The sequence below is a fragment of the Cibotium barometz genome, chromosome 64, assembly GCF_041138505.1.
Source record: "Cibotium barometz isolate CiBa-2024 chromosome 64, ASM4113850v1, whole genome shotgun sequence".
In the NCBI taxonomy this organism is placed as follows: Eukaryota; Viridiplantae; Streptophyta; class Polypodiopsida; order Cyatheales; family Cibotiaceae; genus Cibotium; species Cibotium barometz.
Genome location: NC_141109.1, coordinates 19,073,118 through 19,092,541, shown reverse-complemented (window position 1 = coordinate 19,092,541; position 19,424 = coordinate 19,073,118). Strand labels below are relative to the sequence as shown.

Here is a 19,424-nt window from a genome sequence, read left to right as displayed (position 1 = left end):
AATCCAAACTTGTATACCTTTGATGAGTTAGTGACTCTCTTATTGCAGGGAGAGCAGTCTCGTTCTAACAAGACTACTATGCTTTCTGCTGATTAGGCATTTGGTGCTTTTGATCGAAACAAAGGTAAATCTGGGGGTACATCTAGTGGTAAGTCTAAGGGAAAGCCACATGCCCATTCAGATTCTACCTGGTCTAAAGAGGGTGAAACCAAGAAAAAGAAGAGATGGAACTATTGCATAAAACCTGGCCATCTCATTGAGGAATGCAGGAAGTGCATTGAGAGTGAAAAGAAAAAGAAGCAGCAAGGTTTGGCTGGCATAGTGGACACTAAGGAAGAGGCTAACTTTGCTCATGAGGGCTATGCATTAGTGGTTACATGCAGTTTGCCTGCTTCTTGTATGTCTATCTCAGTTGGAGATTAGTATTTTGATAGTGGTGCTTCTAAGCACATCACTTATTGTTGTAGGGATTTATTTGCCACTTTGTGCAGGATTCACCTCCAGGTGGCATAGTTATGTGTGCCAATGATGCCTCTTGCTCCATTAAAGGCATTGTCAATGTGGAGCTAACAACATGTAATGGGAACAATTTTACTCTTTGTGACACTTTATATGTACCAAGCATTAAGAAGAATCTCATTTCTAATTCAGCCCTTGCATTATCTGGGTTTAAAGTTCAGTTTTGTGACTATTGTTGCTCAGTGTATGACAGCAGAGATTCAGCTTCTCTTATGCTTTCTGGGACATTATGTAGTGGCTTGTATAAGCTTGACATGTATGACAGGAGTACTCATTCTCATGATGCTATGATTGCATCCACCTCCCATGTGTTGAGTGACACTGAGTTATGGCATGCTCAGTTTGGTCACTTGAATTTCCCATCTCTTGTACGCTTGCAGAAGCAAGGTATGGTGCATGAGCTTCCTCCTATGCAAGTTCCATTCAAGCATGTGTGTGAGGGATGCATTCTTGGAAAGATGCACAGGAATTCCTTTCCTAAAGATGGTGCTATGAGGGCTGTCCGTCCATTATAGCTCATTCATAGTGATCTTTGTGGCCCCATGAGGGCTCCATCTTTTGGAGGACACTTGTACTTCATCACGTTCATTGATGACTACACTCGGTTTTGGTGGGTGTATGGTTTAAAAGTGAAGTCAGGTGCCTTTGCAGCTTTCAGAGACTTCCGTCCCATGGCTGAAAATGCTTGTGGACATAAGCTCATACAAATTGACGGAGGGAATATTTGTCAAATGAGTTCACATCCTACATGCAGTTACATGGTATTTCCCGTCAGTGTACTATCCCCTATACTCCTCAACAGAATGGAGTTGTAGAGAGACGTAATCGTACACTTATGGAGATGGCACGTTGCATGCTCAAGAGCAAGGATCTTCCTAGTAAGTTTTGGCTTGAGGCGGTTATGTGTGCCAATTATGTACTTAACCGTTGCTCCATTAAAGCCTTGAAATCTATGACTGCCTATAAGGGATGGAATGGCAGGATTTGAAGGCTTTCAGCAGTTAGGGTTAGGGTTAGGAGGTACTGCAAACAGAAACGTGGGGATGCAGAGAGAGAGAACACGACTCTTTGTGTATTCAGTATGATAATGTGAAGTACAATAGCCACATAATGAAGTGACCTAAAAGATGTGTTCACATGTCCGGCCATAAAGTGTGCCGGGTGGACCAAAACACTTATAAACTGTTATAAGTGAAACTAAGCTAAACTGGGGGAAAAAACCTCCACTAACTGAAGTAAAAAGTGCCCCAGTAATCTACTGATGATCACTAGCACTCCTCTGGGTGCATACACAGCATAAAACCCAACAAACCCCCCTGGAGTGATATGTGATCACTGTACATCATCCACCAAAAGGAAACAAATTCAAAGCAGTGCGGAATGCTTCGAATTTCGGACGTGGTAATGCCTTGGTGAAGATGTCTGTCACATTCTGATCTGTAGGACAGTAGATCAGACTGATATCACCTGCCTGGAGTCTTTCCCGAACAAAATGATAGTGAATCTCAATGTGTTTCGTGCGAGCATGAAACACAGGATTCCTGGCCACAGCAATGGCACTCTGACTATCAGTATAGATAGGTGTAGGCTCCTCCACTGAAATATCCATATCAGTCATGAGACGATGCAGCCAAATACACTCAACAGTAGTAGTGTAGGCTGCTCTGTACTCTGCCTCACAAGACGAAGTGGCCACTGTGGTCTGTTTCTTGCTTAGCCAAGAAATGCATGAAGAGCCAAGAAAGAAACAATTTTCACTAGTGGAATGTCTGGTATCAAAATCACCAGCCCAATCTGAATCACTGTAAGCGTATAACTGCATGTCACCCCCCTCAGGATAAAGCAATCCAAGAGACAAGGTACCCTGCAAATATCGGAATACACGCTTCACAGCTTGCCAATGTGACAACCGCGGGCTGGGCATGAATCTGCTCAACTGAGATACAGCATACTGAATATCTGGCCGTGCAGTACACAAGTAAATAAGGCACCCAACAGCCTGAGCATATGTAGTGGCATCAAAGGAAATACTGTCATCTTGTAGTGACAGTTTCATCCGAGGCTTCATAGGAGTGCTAATAGGCTTGCAATCCTGAAATTCAAACTTCTCCAGAAGTTTAGCAACATACCGAGATTGCAACAACCCAATGCCTCTACTATCCTGCACAAACTGTATGCCCAAATAGTAGTGTACGAGCCCCAAATCAGACATGTCAAATGTCTGTTGCAGTATCTCTTTAAAAGCTGCAATTTTGTCATCATTTGATCCCATGAGCAAGAGATCATCTACATAAAGACTGATGACCAGCAGATCTTTCTCTTCTTTCTTTACATACAAAGTGGCTTCTGATGGACTGTTCACAAATCCTTGAGTAAGTAGGAAAGCATCTATCTTTGCATACCAAGCTCGTGGAGCTTGTTTCAAACCATACAAGGCCTTTTTCAGCCTACAGACTTTCCCTTCATGACCATGTTCTGCAAAACCTATGGGCTGATATACATAAACTTCCTCCTCGAGGTCCCCATGTAGGAAAGCAGTCTTAATGTCCAACTGGTGAACAACCCAACCACGATGGGCAGCCAATGCAATGACACACCTAAGTGTGGACATACGGGATGTAGGAGCAAATGTCTCCTCATAATCAATGCCCTTCTTCTGTGCATAGCCCTTTGCAACTAGACGGGCTTTGTACCTGTCAATGGATCCATCTGCATGTCTTTTCAACTTATAGACCCATTTAGTACCAATGGCTTTCTTGCCTTTGGGCAGATCAACCAAATCCCATGTTTGATTCCTTTTAATAGAATCAAGCTCATCTTGCATGGCTTTGTTCCAATGCACATTGTCTCGTGCATCCACAAATGAATCAGGCTCATCATCATCCTGTAAACTGGCTGCCATAACCATATTCAAATCCATGATGTGTGCATGCTCATTGGTCCGTGTCTCCCTATGAGTACGACCAGCAAGAGGACCCTCTAGATGGCTGTCCTGTAATGTCCTCAAATACCATCTAGGTATGTGTCTGACCTGTGGTGCCTGCTGCCCCATATTTGGTTCAGCTTCTGGCTCAATTTGCTGCTGAATTTCTGCACCACCTTCATGATTTGCTGGCTGTCCTGTACCCTCATGAGTTGGATCACCAAATGTGGAATGAAACTCCATAGGTAGTAGACCTTCAAACACATCATTTTCAGCCTGATTTGCATCATAACCAGCCATGGATATTTCTGATTTTTATCAAAAATCACATCCCGACTAGTGAATATCTTCCTGGATAGTGGGTCATATAACCGGTAGCCTTTGCTCTCACGGCTATACCCAACAAAAATGCATTTTGTGGCTTTATCATCCAACTTCCTCAACTCTTTGGGTATGTGTGCATAAGCAAGACACCCAAAAGTACGAAAATGTGATACCGAAGGCTTGGGGCCATGCCAAGCCTCAAAAGGAGTAATGGAAACCAATGCCTTTGTAGGACATCGATTCAAAATATGACAAGCACACATGACAGCTTCCACCCAAAAGATATGTGGTAGCTTCTTTGCCTTTAGCATACATCTGGCCATCTCCATGAGTGACCGATTCTTCCTTTCTGCAACCCCATTCTGTTGTGGAGTATAAGGAGTAGTATACTGATGTTTTATACCTCTACTCTCAAGAAAGGAATTCAACATGTGTGACATATATTCCCCCCCTCGGTCAGAACGGAGAGTCTTAACCTTGCATCTTGACTCTGTTTTAGCAAGTGCTACAAAGGCCAAAAATGCATCATATACATGTGATTTCTGTGTCAAAGGATAGACCCAGCATATACGAGAGAAGTCATCAATAAATGTAGCAAAATAGAAGCAACCTCCTAATGACTTCGTCTGCATGGGACCACAAAGATCACTGTGTATAAGCTGCAACTTTGCAGTTTCTCGTAGAGCCTGATCACGTGGGAAGGAAAACCGATGCACTTTTCCCAAAATACATCCTTCACAAATGTGATCTGGAGGCTTCTCCATAAGAGGTAGGTCTGTAAACATGTTATGTCGTTGCATAAGCACAAGACTACCAAAATTTACATGCCCCATGTGAGCATGCCATAACTCCGCATCAACCATAGCTGGAGTAAGAGTGAATGCATTATAAGCAGACTGATCCACTGGCTGAAATGCATCCAACTGATAAAGTCCATGACATAATGTACCAGTAAGCATCAAGGTCACAGCATTAGCTTTGTCTGTGACCATGCATTTGTCATCATCAAAGTGGACTTGCATACCACAATGTGCTAAAGAAGAAATGGACAACAAATTCTTCTTTATCCCTGGTACATCTAAGGCATCTGTAAGACGAAGAATAGAGCCATCAATGGCTGTGAGCTGAATCTCCCCAATGCCACGAACTGGATATGAAGCATTGTTGACACACTGCACAGTTTTGCCAACAGGGGCAGGGCCTACATGACAAAACAAATCCCTGCGAGATGTGATATGCTTTGAAGCACCACTATCAAAATACCAAGTACATGCATGCTCTGTCATACTGAGTGCCTGTGAAGACCAAGAGGCATCATAGCTGCATGTATAGAAACAGTAATCCCTGTCCTCAACAAAAGAAGCAGTCTCTGGAGGAGCTTTAGAGGCATCATTTACAGACATCCCAGATTCTTTTGCCTTCTCTTTGGCAATCCTCTTTCTACACTCTGTGATGTAGTGACCTGGCTTCTTACAGTAATGACATTTGCCCTTCTTCTTGGGCTGTCCATCACTTTTCTTGGTATCCTGAGATGAACCACCATCACCTGAATTCTGATTTGAACTCTTTGGCTGAGATTTGCCTTTCCCCTTTTGACCTGTAGTAAATGCTTGTTCAACACTTGTGTTCATATTCATATTCTTCCTCATTTGCTCTTCTTGTAGCAAGAGAGCAACAAGTTCCTGATACTTGAGGGGTTCAACAGCATTCCTCATGCTGAGGTTCAAAGAGGTATGAAAAGCCAAGTAAGATCTTGGCAAAGAGTGCAAGATGGTGGACACAAGCTGTGTCTCAGGAATAATCTCATCCACATTGATGAGTTGCTCTCTCAAATCTTGCAGCTTGTTTAAGTGGCTAGACATATCATCTCCTTCATGCATTTTCTAATTTTCCAGCTCTCTTTTCAAAAACGAGAACTGAGCCTCATTACGAGCAGCATACATCTGCTCCAAAGTCACCCATGCATTCTGTGAAGAGCCAGCTGAACGAATATGAGATATAATAGACCTCTGTACTGACAATGCAATGAGTGACAAGGCTTGTGCATCTCTGGCATCCCATGTCTTCTGAGCATTTGTTCTTTGAACAGGCAATGGCTGACCTGGAGCCTGTACGTGTTGTCCTCGTCCACGAGCACCCCCTTGGGGAGGAGTCTCTGGAGCCAATGGACCTGGACGTGGTTCATCACCACTAACAAAATCCCAAAGACCTTTTGCCACGAGCACATTTTTCAGCATAGAACTCCACAAGGAGTAGTTCGTGCCGTCCAATTTGTCTTCCTTAGACAAATACGTGAATACATCACTCTGCTGTTGATTTGCCATTATGCCAATGCACAATGTTGTACCTGTGTATCAAAAAACCCAATAGCAAGAACCCTGAAAGCAACTGTACTCCATTACCACACAGCTCCCGAGTAGCTATTGGTCAGCTTAGAGTCTCATCACATCGATTGGAGATCAAGACTGGCAGAGCAGCATGAATCCCCCGAGAGGAGAGGGTATGCAGATTGTGCAGAGAGGAGGTGGAGAGTGAGGAGCATTATGTATGCAGATGCAGAGCATATACAGCATGAGAGAGAGATATCTCATTTTATTCAGAGAGCCACATTCCCTACGCCAGATCTTTGAGACAGCAGACCAGCGCATACTGGGGAGATTCATTCTAGACATACAACGGCACAGAGAGACATCATTACAGGCTCAGACAGTTGCAGAGGGGGGACGACAGACACATTACTACATTTTTTCAGAGATCCACCCCACTCCTAGCCCCTACACAGTAGGGAATTACTCTTCAGAGAGCAGAGACACTCAGAGCCCGCAGGAGACAGAGGACACTTGGCTTTCGGACACCACGCCTATACCACAGAGAGATGACAGAGATCAGAGCTCAGTTTCATAGAGAGGGTGCGGAGCGAATGGCTCGCTTTAGAGCAGACCCAGGCATGTTCTTCAGGGAGCTGTGGACACCCCCTTCATTGATGTATACCATTTTATACCCCCAGTATGGTACAGGATGGAGCTAGCTAGGTTGCAGATCATGATTGTATACTCCATGCATATAGCTTTGGATTCTCCTAGTAGTAGAGCTCCATCCCCTCCCCCACTCATTGTACTTATGGCACACCCAGATTCAGCTTTTTAGTTCAGTACTTTTTCATTTTGTTGGGATGACAGAGGATACCCCACACAGGTACACTAATTTGTCTCATAGGCCGAGTTCGGTCTTTTGGAAGACGTTAATAAAATCTTTCTTTCTTTCTTTCTTTCTTTCTTTCTCCCTCTCTAGTGGAGGAGGATGTGCCCCACATGCTTCATATTCTCATGTACTCCATGATGAGACTCTCTTGTACAAGTGCTTATACCCCATGTACTTCCCCATGATGATCATTGTATCAGCCTCTACTTTGAGAGAGCTATGTTATTTGTACTCGATTTGTTTTTCTTTTTAACGATGAGACATACTATAGATAGCATTGTATCACTTTGGTCTCATAGACCCATTGGGTCTTTAGGTGACGTTTGATATAACTTTCTTTCTTTCTCTCTCGCACATCTCTCTTTTTTGCACTCCTTTAATTGTAGTGAGTTTTTTTCCATATACTTATAAGAACTGCAAATTCTTTTTTGATGGCATATGATATTTTGTTGCTTTCAACTGCCTAATGTATCAGAGAAGAGTGGTGTTTTGGTATTCCTTATTTCCATTTGTTTTTCTGTCGTCCAATTTTTTTTTGTCTTTAATAAGTCTGAAATGGTTAATTTATTGATGTTATTTTTTGGTAAAATAGCATGTATGTTGCAGATGACTGATGCCTATTATGGAAGAATCAGAAACTTTCCACATGTTGAGGGAAATTTTGCCTTGCATGTTTATATTCCTGGTATGTATGCCATTTATACATGTATCTCCATTGCTACCTTTCTTTTTCTTTTTTTGATAAGAAAAATACTACGATTGTTTTGCTAGAGATCTCTTTCCTTTTGGGTTGTGCCTATTTTGTTAGGTTGCTATTCTTGTCTCTAAAGGTATTTTGATTTAAAGGAAGTGTCTATGGAATGTAGTCTTGAGTTTTTGATTGGTAGGTTTACTTCTTTATTTATATTCTTGCCTCTCGGATTGTTTTTTTCTATTCATGTGATGCCTTAAATATTATCTCCTTATGTGTAGTAAGAAAGTTGTTGGCTAAAGGATGCGGGCAATGCCAGCAAGAGCAATGATCACATCCTGAGAAGATATCTGTCCTAGCATCAGGTGTGCTAAATTGAGACAATTTTATTACTTATCAGAATGGGTGATCTTCAGGAAGAACTTGCATCTTTGTTGTATAGGTATAAAAATTTAACCTGCTTTCTAATTGCTACCTAGTTCAGAGGCCATCTAATAAGGGTATGGCTCGTTAAAGATTCCCATTACAAGCCTCCACTTACACTATTGCTCGTTGATATTAAAAAAACCTACAATTTGATATTGGTGTCACCTTTTGGTCCTGACACCCTGGTTTCTAACTAGTGACCGGTGAGACTGGACCACCATATGGTCAAATTCAAGATCTGTGAACGTTAGATTTCCAAATTACATGTATATATGCATAGCTCATGTTTGCATGTGCTGGTTAGATGATTTGCTAGAAGTATGCCTTGTTTTTGTGTGCTGTCTGTGCGGTTGTGGGTCAGTCTCGTAGTACCGGGGTTACTACTGGTTACAACAAGACCATTTGAGTGCCTTGTCTATTGAGTAGTGGTTGGCATTTTTCATGGCTCTAAAGTGGTGCCAGAGCTCAGCCCAAAATCATGTTTGGAGACTTAGAAAAATGTGGAACTTAGCGTTCACACTCATTAATCCAAACTTTTCAAAGGAAGTAATTTAGACTTCAGAAGATTGATCATTAATCCAGCAGCCAAACCTTTTCCAAAACCTTTTGGATGTTTGGACGTAGGACACAAAGGGTTCAGAATTACAAAGTTTTCCTTGCATGGGTGCGATATTGGGCACTCTGGACTATCTGGATGGCACGATATTGGGCACTTTGGACTATCTGGATGGCACGTAATAACGTGGCTTTTAATCAGCCACAGATGGACAGGTATGTTTATTTTTGTCCATCTCTATGCCAGTCCTTGCATGATAGTTGGAGTTTACACAGATTGACCAACAGTAGTATGACACTGCTACTAGATGTACAATCTTAAGAGAAGCCTTGTACTGGGGCTTATCTCTGTAATATAAATATGAACAGTGTTTTCACAAAAAGAAAGGACTGTGAACATCTTTAATGTGGGCACTGGGAAATTGAGCAAGATGGGCACCCTCTTCTTAATTTGTACCAGGTGCCTTCTCCCATGTCCAGTATGGGGTGCCCAGGAACATTTTGAGCAAGTGTGGGCATCATTGTTGGCTGCCCAGACACTTGGCGGCTGTTTCTCTTCATGGCCACCCAACTCACTCACCACCCTCTCCAACCCTCTCTTGGTCTAGGGGCTTCTCTCATCAGTTGTACCTGCACCCCAATCAGCTGTGCGACCAGCCCCTGTTGCTGCCTGCGTGCTGTATAGCCTGTATGGCACCTGTATGGACTATGCGACAACGGCAACTGTATGGACCCTCCCCACCTTTTTCAGAGGTTGCCCAGCAGCTGTACGATCTGATCTGACACGTGTACAGCATGTTTTCCACTGCTGCATATGGCATGTACCTGCTGCCCTTGCTGCTGGGGACATCATTGGAGAGTTCCGGCTTGTTTGGGTTGTGAAGAGTACCTTTTTGCTGCTGCTGGTGCCTGGTGGTGTTGAAGACCAGGGATTGTTGTCCTTGGGTGCATCCTTGCCCTGTGTGAGATTGGGCTTGGCCTGTGTGATCCTTTTGGGGGTCTATGTGAGACTTGGCCCTGCCTCCGAGATCCACACCAAGCCTTCTTGGATTCACAATGACCAATATAGGTGCTGAGGTGACTAGCTCTTTCAGTGCTTTAAAACAGTGTAACTGTAACTAATTGGTCCTCCATGCTCTTTACACACGATAGAACTCATGCCCGGACACATGGACAGGATGATGACACATGGAAACAGGGTTCCTAAAGTTGGAATGGGAAAAAGCACTTGTTTGGGTCAAAAAGCAGGACAAAGCAAAAGTCAAACTTTGTTGACCAACAAGCTGAGGGCACCGTTGGAAAGAGCTCGTTGAACTGAGTCAAAAAGCTATAAGCTGCTTTTTCAAAAAGCAGCTCCAGAGCCAAAAAGCAAGGCCTTGAAGTTAAAACCAAGAACTTTGCTTATTATTAAAATAAAAGCAAAAGCCAAGTGGTAAAAACAAAAGCAAAGCATGGTAAAAGCAGGCCTCCCCTCAAGTATTTAAAGAACCAAGCACCCTCTTGTTGGAGCATTGAAGAAATCATGGAGACTCATAGAAGAAACACGTGGAGAACTCCTTGGGAAAAGCAAGAACATCATTAACCCTCTTGAGTGCTACTTCTACAGCCTTTTGCAGCACCAAGCACCACCTCTCCACCCCCTATGAAGAGCGTCCGCCGCCCAGAGCCTCCGCCACCACTGCCCAGAATCGCCGTCGCCGCTGGTGCCGGCGCCGCCCAGGGCCATTTTTGCCAGCGCCGTCTGTCGCCCGCCGCCCAAAAGCCACCTGCCGCCGGCATCTCCGCCGCTCCAAAACCGGAGTTTTTGCCTCCTGTTTGCTAGACTTTCTGTCACATGTTGGTATCTTCCATTTGAAGAATCGCCACCTCTGTTAGTGAAAGGATTGGATTGGGAAGAAAGAGCTTTTTGTGGATACTTTAGAACATCAGTAGGATTCTTTGGATTTTGGTACTAGCCTGGTGTAAGCCTGTGGGTCATCCTCGTGGTGAGCTTGGCATCAGTTATCTTTTGGCTCGACATCGACCCCGGCCTGATCTCGACATCGACACCTTTGTTTGATATCGTATTCATTTGTTGTATTGGTCTTGGCTTGGAAAAGCCCGTGGATTGTTCCTGAAATAAATTCTTGAAGAGGGGACGGAGCCTGTTCCCCGCTTAGTGTGGTGTACCGTGTAAATCCCCAATTCCCATCACTCTCTTCCCCTTCTCTTTCTCTATCTCTTGTATACGTGGTTGCATATGTCACTTCACGCTCCGTTGGGCTTACAGTGGTATCAGAGCAGGATTTCTCTTGAAGAAATCTTTTCTGGTGTGACACAACCATGTCGAGAGATGAGGGAGACCAAGGGCCTCAAGAAGGGAATAACTTTGAAGACAACCCAGGACATCCAGAAGAGATCCAAGGCCATCAGCCTATCTCTCATGAGACCGCAGTCATGACATCAGCTGAATATCGAGAATTTCAAAAGTTCAAAAGGTATCTTCAAGATGAAGAGTTCCTAGCAAAAAGGAACAAGACAATAGAAGAGCTCAGATGTTCGAAGATTTTATCAAAGATCAGACTACCCAAGCTGAAGGTGTGGAAGCCGCCAAAGCCTACCTTCGAGGTAAAGGGGTTTCCTTTAGAGAAGAACCCAGAGGCACCCGATCTATAACTTATGGAGGATAGAGAGAAGCTTCCCCCAGACGCGTTTTATCAGATATAGCTTCTTCCGATCAAGCAAAAAAGAAGAAGGCAAAGGAGCCTTCAACCGACAAAGTAGATGTCACGACCCTGTGTTTTTCTCTGGACAGTATGCAGGCGTGCACGGGGACATGGTGGACAGTGTGAATGGCATCAGATTGGAGTTAAAAAAAAGTAACCCATGTGTGGACAACCCCAAGTGTGAAGGGGGCAAAGAGATTTTGATTTAAAAGGTTTTATAACCTTTGGTGGCCCAAAAGCTATTTTGGAGGCTACTCTACTTTTGGAGGGGGGCACGCCTCTTTCCCTCTCATGCTTTTTGGGAGGTGACGGCTGGATTCTTAAGGAGGGAGCTTCTAAATCTCTCTCTGGCGACTGACAATCTGGACTCCACATGGATGGACTGCACGTGGGCTGGACAGAGGAACAGGGTTGAACAGCAGGCTGGCGTGCTGCTTGCAGGTGGCACATGGGGGCTGAACAGCACGTGCCAGCAGACGGGGGGGTGCTTTCTCTTTGACGGCTGGTCACCAAGGAGCGCAGGTGGGCAGACTGTAGGGCTCTCTCTTCCTCCCCTTTTGGAAAGCTGCCAGACTGCAGCGCTCTCTCTCTCTCTCTTCGCAAGTCTGGGGGAGGTTCTGGAGACTGAAGCTGCGGCACTTGCTCTTTTCTCTCTCTTGCTTGGTGCACAGGAGGGCTGGACTGCAGGCCCTCATGGCTGCGTGCTCTTCTCCTGGGTGACCAGGGGGCTGGTTTCTCTGGACATAAAGGCGGACAGGGGCTGGTTTTTCATGAACATAGACATCATGTCGATGGCATTCAACTGATGGAACTTTCAGCTTCTCTTTGCTTTGGTTCGGGACTGTTTTGAGATCAGTTTGAGGACAGTTTATGGGCTGTTTTTGGTTGGCTGCAAATTCAGCTATGTGCTTGGTTTCTGGCTGCAAGTATAGGTCACTTGAATGTGTTTCTTGGCATGGGAGTGATGCAAGCTCGCATGGCTGCGTGCTCATGGAGCATATTGTTTTCTTCCTGCTAGAAAGGAACAGAGGGACCTACACTTATGGGCATCTCTATGTTTCCAGATGTTGACCTGTACGGATAGGTGGTGCAGGTGCATCGTACAGGTGGCTGCAGGTTGAGTACTATGCAGGCAGCGCATCGTATAGGCGGCAGTGCATCTCACAGGCGGCGAGGTGTGTGCTTTTTGAAGGACGCCGTGTTTTTGCAGAAAGGAGGGGCTGGTTTTTCATGAACATAGACATCATGTTGATGGCGTTCAACTGATGGAACTTTCAGCTTCTCTTTGCTTTGGGTTCGCGACTGTTTTGGAAAGGGTTTATGGACTGTTTCGTGGCAGTTCATGTGGCTATGAGCATGAGCAATGCTCGGGACTGTTTTGAGATCAGTTTGAGGAATGTTTATGGGCTGTTTTTGTTTGGTAGCAAATTCAGCTATGTGCTTGGGTTTTTGGCTGCAAGTACAGGTCATTTGGTTATGTTTCTTGGCATGGGTGTGATGCAAGCTCGCATGGCTGCGTGCTCATGGAGCAGATTGTTTTCTTCCTGCTAGAAAGGAACAGAGGGACCTACAGTTATGGGCATCTCTATGTTTACAGATGTTTCATGAGGGAACAGGTAACTAGATGTATGCCGTTGTTGGCATTGTTGTTGAATGGTGCTATGAATGGTTCTGTATGGAAACAGGACATAAGTTTCAAAGGGAAACAGGCCTAAGGGTTTCATGTGGAAACAGGTCGTAGGTTTTCTCGAGGAAACATGTTTTTGGGTTTCTCTAGGAGATAGGTCACATGCAGGCAGAAGGTACAGGAATGGACACATGTTTGGTACAGCCTTGCTACTGATTGGGCAGGGGACAGGGAATCCATGACAGAGATGGATAGTACTCTTGGAAGGTAGAGAGGGTTGGTACAGGTGTGTCGACTGTATGGTATGCTGTACTGTGATACGAGTTCTCTTTTGAGAGACAGTTTGGGAGTTTGTGTTGTGATGCAGAAGCACTGGATGTGCCAGGGTGTGATGCTGTTCATAGGGTGAGAGGCTATGGATGGTTGTGGCAGCCCTGATCATGGGAGAAGACTTCTGTATGTAGGACTGAATGTGTGAGAGTCTTTTGATGAGAACAATGGCTAGACTTGCTTGTGGATGCCGAGTGGATATGAAGCCATGATGCAGGGTATTTGCAGGCTTCAGGAGTTCTACTATGACGGCTGAGTTCCCAGCCTTATTGTAATCAAAGCTCTTATAATCAATTAAAGAAATACCGCAAGGGGCGCCACTGCGTTTTGGGGCCAATCGGTGTCCGTGTACTGTTTGCAGGAGCACTCTAGCTCCCCCTGTTTGTTTTCCTTTTCTAGGTCCTCAATGGCGTTGAAGTGTTTTATGTGCGAGTGTTTGTTTCACCGCCCACCAGATTTCTGACGGCCGGTTTACAAGGTTCCGTTTGCCGGGACATCGTCGACTTTCTCAAGGAGGTGAGCCCGTGGTTGTCACATCAAAAGCTTCAACATGAGGAAAGTGAAAAGGAAGTGCAGGAGACAGTGCAGGGTTGTGTGTCTTTGCCTATATGAGGTGAAGAGCAAGAGCTGAAGATGAAGCTCAGGAGAAAAGACACCAAGGACAAGAAGTAGTCGGCCAGGAACAAGAAGCAGTTGAAGTGTTATGGTGCAAAACATGGGTTGAAGGCTATGGCTTTCAACAGTTTGTCACCGGTGGTATCTTTACGGAGGCTTCATGGGTTCGGAAGACAATTTCTTTCTATGTTTAGCAATGGTGATCTACTATGCTTCATTGGGGACTTGTGCTTACCACTTGGGTGGAGTGCAAGCAGGTTTTGGGTGCCTGAGGATGTATCAGATGAGGCTCAGACGGAAGCGGAGGAACTTGATGAGGTTCTTATTCCCGAGCAGATACTGGCACATAAGGAAAGAAAGGTACAAGGTAAAGTTTCCCGTCGCTATCTTGTGAAGTTCAAGAACTGTTCACTGATGGATGCGAAGTGGATGGAGGAGGGTGACTTAGCAGATTCACCTTAGGATTTGCAGCTTTATTTTGATGCCTTTGAGTTGGAGTCGACTCTTGTTACGACTCATTCAGGTTCAGCAGAGCATAGGTCTGGAGCATTGCCTGATGCTCAAGAGGGGGGTAGCACCTCCGCTCCCTTGTTACAGACAGGCTCAGTTGTCATCTAGGAGTCGCTTGGTGACATCTTTGTATTCACCCGAAGGTACTGAGGCTGGCAGTACATCTGCTTATGGGACTTCTATGATATTGTGTACTAGTCACATGAGATGCTACAGTTGGGTATGGTTCACAGTTGGCCGCCCCTTGAACTATAACTGCAACTATGGATAACTCTATGGAGGGCATAAGACTTGCGAGCAGTCCTAGAGTTGGTTTGGTTCATGGCTATATGGATCAAACTCTATTTGTGCATGTATGCATACACTTTTTGTGGTATTATTGTATTCTGGTGCCATTGGATCCTGGTACCATTGAGAATACATTGGGTAATACTCTTGGTTGTGTCGTGTGCTGCATGTATATTGGTATGATACATCAAGTGCTTTATTATGTTCATGGATGCACCACTGGGTGTGACTCCTGCGGGATGGCCATGAGACATATGTGGGAAGTACTTAGTGGATGTATTGTTTGGATGCATTGAGTGCTTTCATATGCTCATGTTGTACCATCAGTCGTGGGTCCTGCGGGATGTCCATGGGCGTAAGGCTTGCGAGGAGCCCTTAGACTGTTACTTTAGAGTAGGTAGAGCATTTTGAGGAGCATATTGTTTGCGAATGCATATATGTATCATGCATATGTGTGTCATATGTAGAATGATTCATGGTTTTGTTTTTGGCTAACACAGTTAACGTGTTTTTTTAGACTTTTGCTGCAGGTTCTGAAGGAACAAGCAAGAGTTGTTTGTCACTTTGACGTGACGGCGTGACCTTATTGTGCAGGATGATTTTTTTTCATCACCTAGATGCACTTGAGGGCCATTGCTTTTGTCGTATGGGGAGTCTTTGCTCATAAGATGCCTTACTGTGCCATTGAGTGCAATCGAGGACGCTTGCTATTTTTTCAAGAGGGGGGTATGTCACGACCCTGTGTTTTTCTCTGGACAGTATGCAGGCGTGCACGGGGACATGGTGGACAGTGTGAATGGCATCAGATTGGAGTTAAAAAAAAGTAACCCATGTGTGGACAACCCCAAGTGTGAAGGGGGCAAAGAGATTTTGATTTAAAAGGTTTTATAACCTTTGGTGGCCCAAAAGCTATTTTGGGAGGCTACTCTACTTTTGGAGGGGGGCACGCCTCTTTCCCTCTCATGCTTTTTGGGAGGCGACGGTTGGATTCTGAAGGAGGGAGCTTCTAAATCTCTCTCTGGCAACTGACGACCTGGACTCCACGTGGATGGACTGCACGTGGGCTGGACAGAGGAACAGGGTTGAACAGTAGGCTGGCGGGCTGTTTGCAGGTGGCACACGGGGGCTGAACAGCACGTGGGGGCTCTCCCTCTCTAGCTACAAGTCGGGCCAGCAGACGGGGGTGCTTTCTCTTTGACGGTTGGTCACCAAGGAGCGCAGGTGGGCAGACTGCAGGGCAGCGCACAGCTCAGCAAGCTCACTACTCACGGCTCCGCATACAGAGAGCCTTGGGAGCCATCACAGAGCAGGAGTCGAGGAGAGAGATGAGGAGACTTACTCGCCGCAAAAGGCGGGCCTTCACAGCTTCCATTTCTTCATGAACATGGATTTATGGCATGTGATAGTCCACTGGGCTCCAGACTACCTGGAATACCCAGTAGACGCGAATGACGCATACTTGTTTGTTGACTAGCTTGTGTCTAGTTTTTGCAGAAGGTGAGTATACATTTATTTTCTAACCCCTGCTTCAGGCTATGAAGATCATGTACCATCAAGAACAAGGACATCGGTCAAAGAAAGGCATAAAGATGTTACCAAAGGAGCAGAAGACACCACATATATGAGGAAAGACCAGATGCACAAGAGCTACTTGCAAGTCCACTTCCATGCCCCCGACTTCCCCTTATTCTTCTCATGGATAATGGCATGCAAAGTAAAGGCTTATGCTTTTCTCTTATGGTGAAAGAGGAGAGAGGGAGAAGGAAAGGGAGAGGGAAGGAGAGGCTTGAGGAAGAGGGAGAGGCTTGAAAGTTGACAAAGAGGGAGAGGCTTGAGCCTTGAGGGGGAGGCTTGAGCCTTGAAGGAGAGCTCAAGGGAGAGGATAGACTTGAGCAATGAGCACTTGTGAGGGGAGGGTGAAAGAGTTCTCGTTTTCTGCTGGTCTTCGCGTTGTCCTATCAATCACAAATTGAATCAATTCTACAGAAGTGGGACACTATAAAGGAAGAAGGTGCGGTGGTGGGAGAGAGGGAGAAGGAAAGGGAGAGGGAAGGAGAGGCTTGAGGAAGAGGGAGAGGCTTGAAAGTTGACAAAGAGGGAGAGGCTTGAGCCTTGAGGGGGAGGCTTGAGCCTTGAAGGAGAGCTCAAGGGAGAGGATAGACTTGAGCAATGAGCACTTGTGAGGGGAGGGTTGAGCAATGAGCACTTGTGAGGATGGGGTTGGGGGAGGGGCTATTACATAGTTGTCAGGTACGATACTGTACGGTTCGTACTATACGATACCGTACGGAAAAATACGGTACAATATAAATTTTTTTCTTATCGTACGATAAAATACGGTGTTTAAAAAAAATACTTATAAACTTAGGTATTTCCAAGTCCAGATATGGAGTATTTTAGAAAGGAGGGAAGCATTAGAGTATAGAGGAAGTTCAAATAGCAATAGATAAGCAAAAAAAAAGATCATTACCTACCAAAAATTATATTTTGTTTTTTTGGAAAATTTTTATTTTTGAATTTTTTTGAAAAATCCGTACGAGTACGTACCATACGGTATTCCGTACAATAAGCTGTAGTACGCTGTACGGAAACAACCCTGGGCTATTATATAGATAATAGGGAGAGACTCAAGCAAATACTAAAGCCCTAAAAAACACCCAAGAAACGGCTCAGAAAACGCTTGACAAACGGTGAAAAAAACGGTCAAAAAACAATCTGAAAAAAAAAACAGTTGACTGAGATTCGATCGTACCGCTAGCATACGGAACCGTACTGTACCGTACCTCTAGGGCGGTGCACGAACCGGGTGCCACTATGGGTTTGCCATATTGTCTAACAATTCTAAATGCTAATGTTTGCAAGATTTTGCATCGTCTTTCTGGTAAGAAGAGTTCTATCCTAGGCTTTGATACCAATGAGACTCCTCCGTTCGGGGTTGAGCACAATCGTGCCTTACACTTAAGCAATTAACACAATTAAACAAGCTGAAAATTGAAATCACTTGCACATTGCACTAGGGTCGGAAATGGCTGACCCCCCTTGTAATAGATTGTATTATTAAGGTTCCTATTACAAGCTTCACGGACATTCACATGCCAAACTGTCCATAGGCATTTATACAAATGAAAACAGCATTGCAGACATGTTGTTGATGCGGTTGATTGCTTCCATTTGATTTCACAGCCTCACTCCTCAATCCCTTATAGCTAATCAAATGCAACTATGCTCCTCCATTGGCATCCATACACAAACATTGTGTGCCCCAAGATCAAGAAATAGGACCATAATGTCTAGTAGTATTCGGATCTTGAGTAAGTGAAAGAGAGCTTAAATGAGCTCTTACCGCAATTCTGCTTCTTGCCTTTGAGTACAACCATTGTATGGTTGATGTCCACGCTTTTAGGGGTCCATTTTCACTCTGTGTGTGTCAAAAAATGAAAAGAGAAGCTCCCATATGGTTAGCGCCCACTTCTAGAAAGAGGAGAGAGAGGGAAGATAAGCTTTCCTTACATGAATGAGTGGAGGGTGCCTATTGGGCCACCCGTCCACACCATCCCTCCTCTTGACATGTGGGAGGCTGCCCAACGCTCACAACATGCAAAAAAGGGTGCTTGAATATGTTCTTGGCGGACCGGGAGTGGAAATTGGTCCAACCTCTTTATGAATTATTCCCCCGAACTTTAATGAAGTGTGGACCTGCAAAACAGAAAATTTTCCATTTGCTCATAAAATGAGCAACATAGAGTAAAGTAGTATACTTATCACCTGTCTACATCCCACATGCAAGGTTAGAAGACAATTCCACTCGCATGGTTCACAAGAGGGTGTCCCCAACTCATGAACTACATGCACAATTCACACATGCTACAAAACAGTTCATGTGAAAACAGGTTCAAAACCTTACACGCATAGATGCAATGCAAGAATTCACAATGGAATAGTTTCCATTTCATTTAGCCGGTAACCCACGGTAGCATATTCTCGATATGGGCTCGGATCAATATCCCTAGCCTACACATGCAGATTTCACATTGTGAAGTTTTCGTCCAAGTTGCGGCCAGTTGATATTGTGCTTATTCTTTCTATCTTTAGCGTGCATTTGCCCTATCAACTACTTATTTGTTGGACTAATTCTTTCTATTTGCTACTTCCCTTAGTATTAGGCTTCATTATGGCTGAGTTTGCCCTGCGTCTCCGGAGGTTTGATAGAAACTCAGTACGAAGGGCTTTGTGTGAATATATGCTCTTATGTGTGTGTGTGTGTGGAGTGCGTGTGAGAGAGCGTATTTTGATACAGAGTTCTACACCCACTATTGGGCACTGATGACGTTAGTGGGGGATGTCGTAGTATCTAGTCCATACTATGCATAATGGAGTTTATAGTTATATAGTCTTGTGGGTTGACTACCATGAGTATATAACATGCACGTTCCTAAAAGGTGAATTTGTTCCTGGATTCATCTAGGTATATATACATAACCGGTCTGCTGGCTCTTGGTGTTGACAACAAGTCCTCGACTATGCCAGTCCATCTTATGGAACTTGTCCATAAACTTGAAGCACAGAGAATGTCCAAATAGTGACAACAATACTAGTGTCCGGAACACTCGGATGCCATGGGATGCAATTGGTGTGGACCAATTGCTAGATTTGACTAAAAGGGGAATCATTTTGGCAATGCTCTTTGAGAGAGAGATAAAAGTCAATCGT

At 44.7% G+C, this 19,424-nt stretch overlaps 1 protein-coding gene across 3 annotated transcripts in view; it reads left to right on the top strand.

The window, feature by feature from the left end:
- Positions 1–19,424, top strand: part of LOC147603410 (U6 snRNA phosphodiesterase-like protein) — a 51,893-nt gene that overhangs the window by 10,164 nt on the left and 22,305 nt on the right. For all 3 annotated transcript variants that reach the window (XR_015265616.1, XM_086796570.1, XM_086796569.1), the window contains exon 2: positions 7,560–7,652. Coding sequence is in view for 2 of the 3 variants with exons in the window: in XM_086796570.1 (XP_086652696.1) it covers positions 7,560–7,652 (93 nt within the window). In the remaining variant the exon portion in view is untranslated. The remainder of the gene's footprint in view (positions 1–7,559; positions 7,653–19,424) is intronic.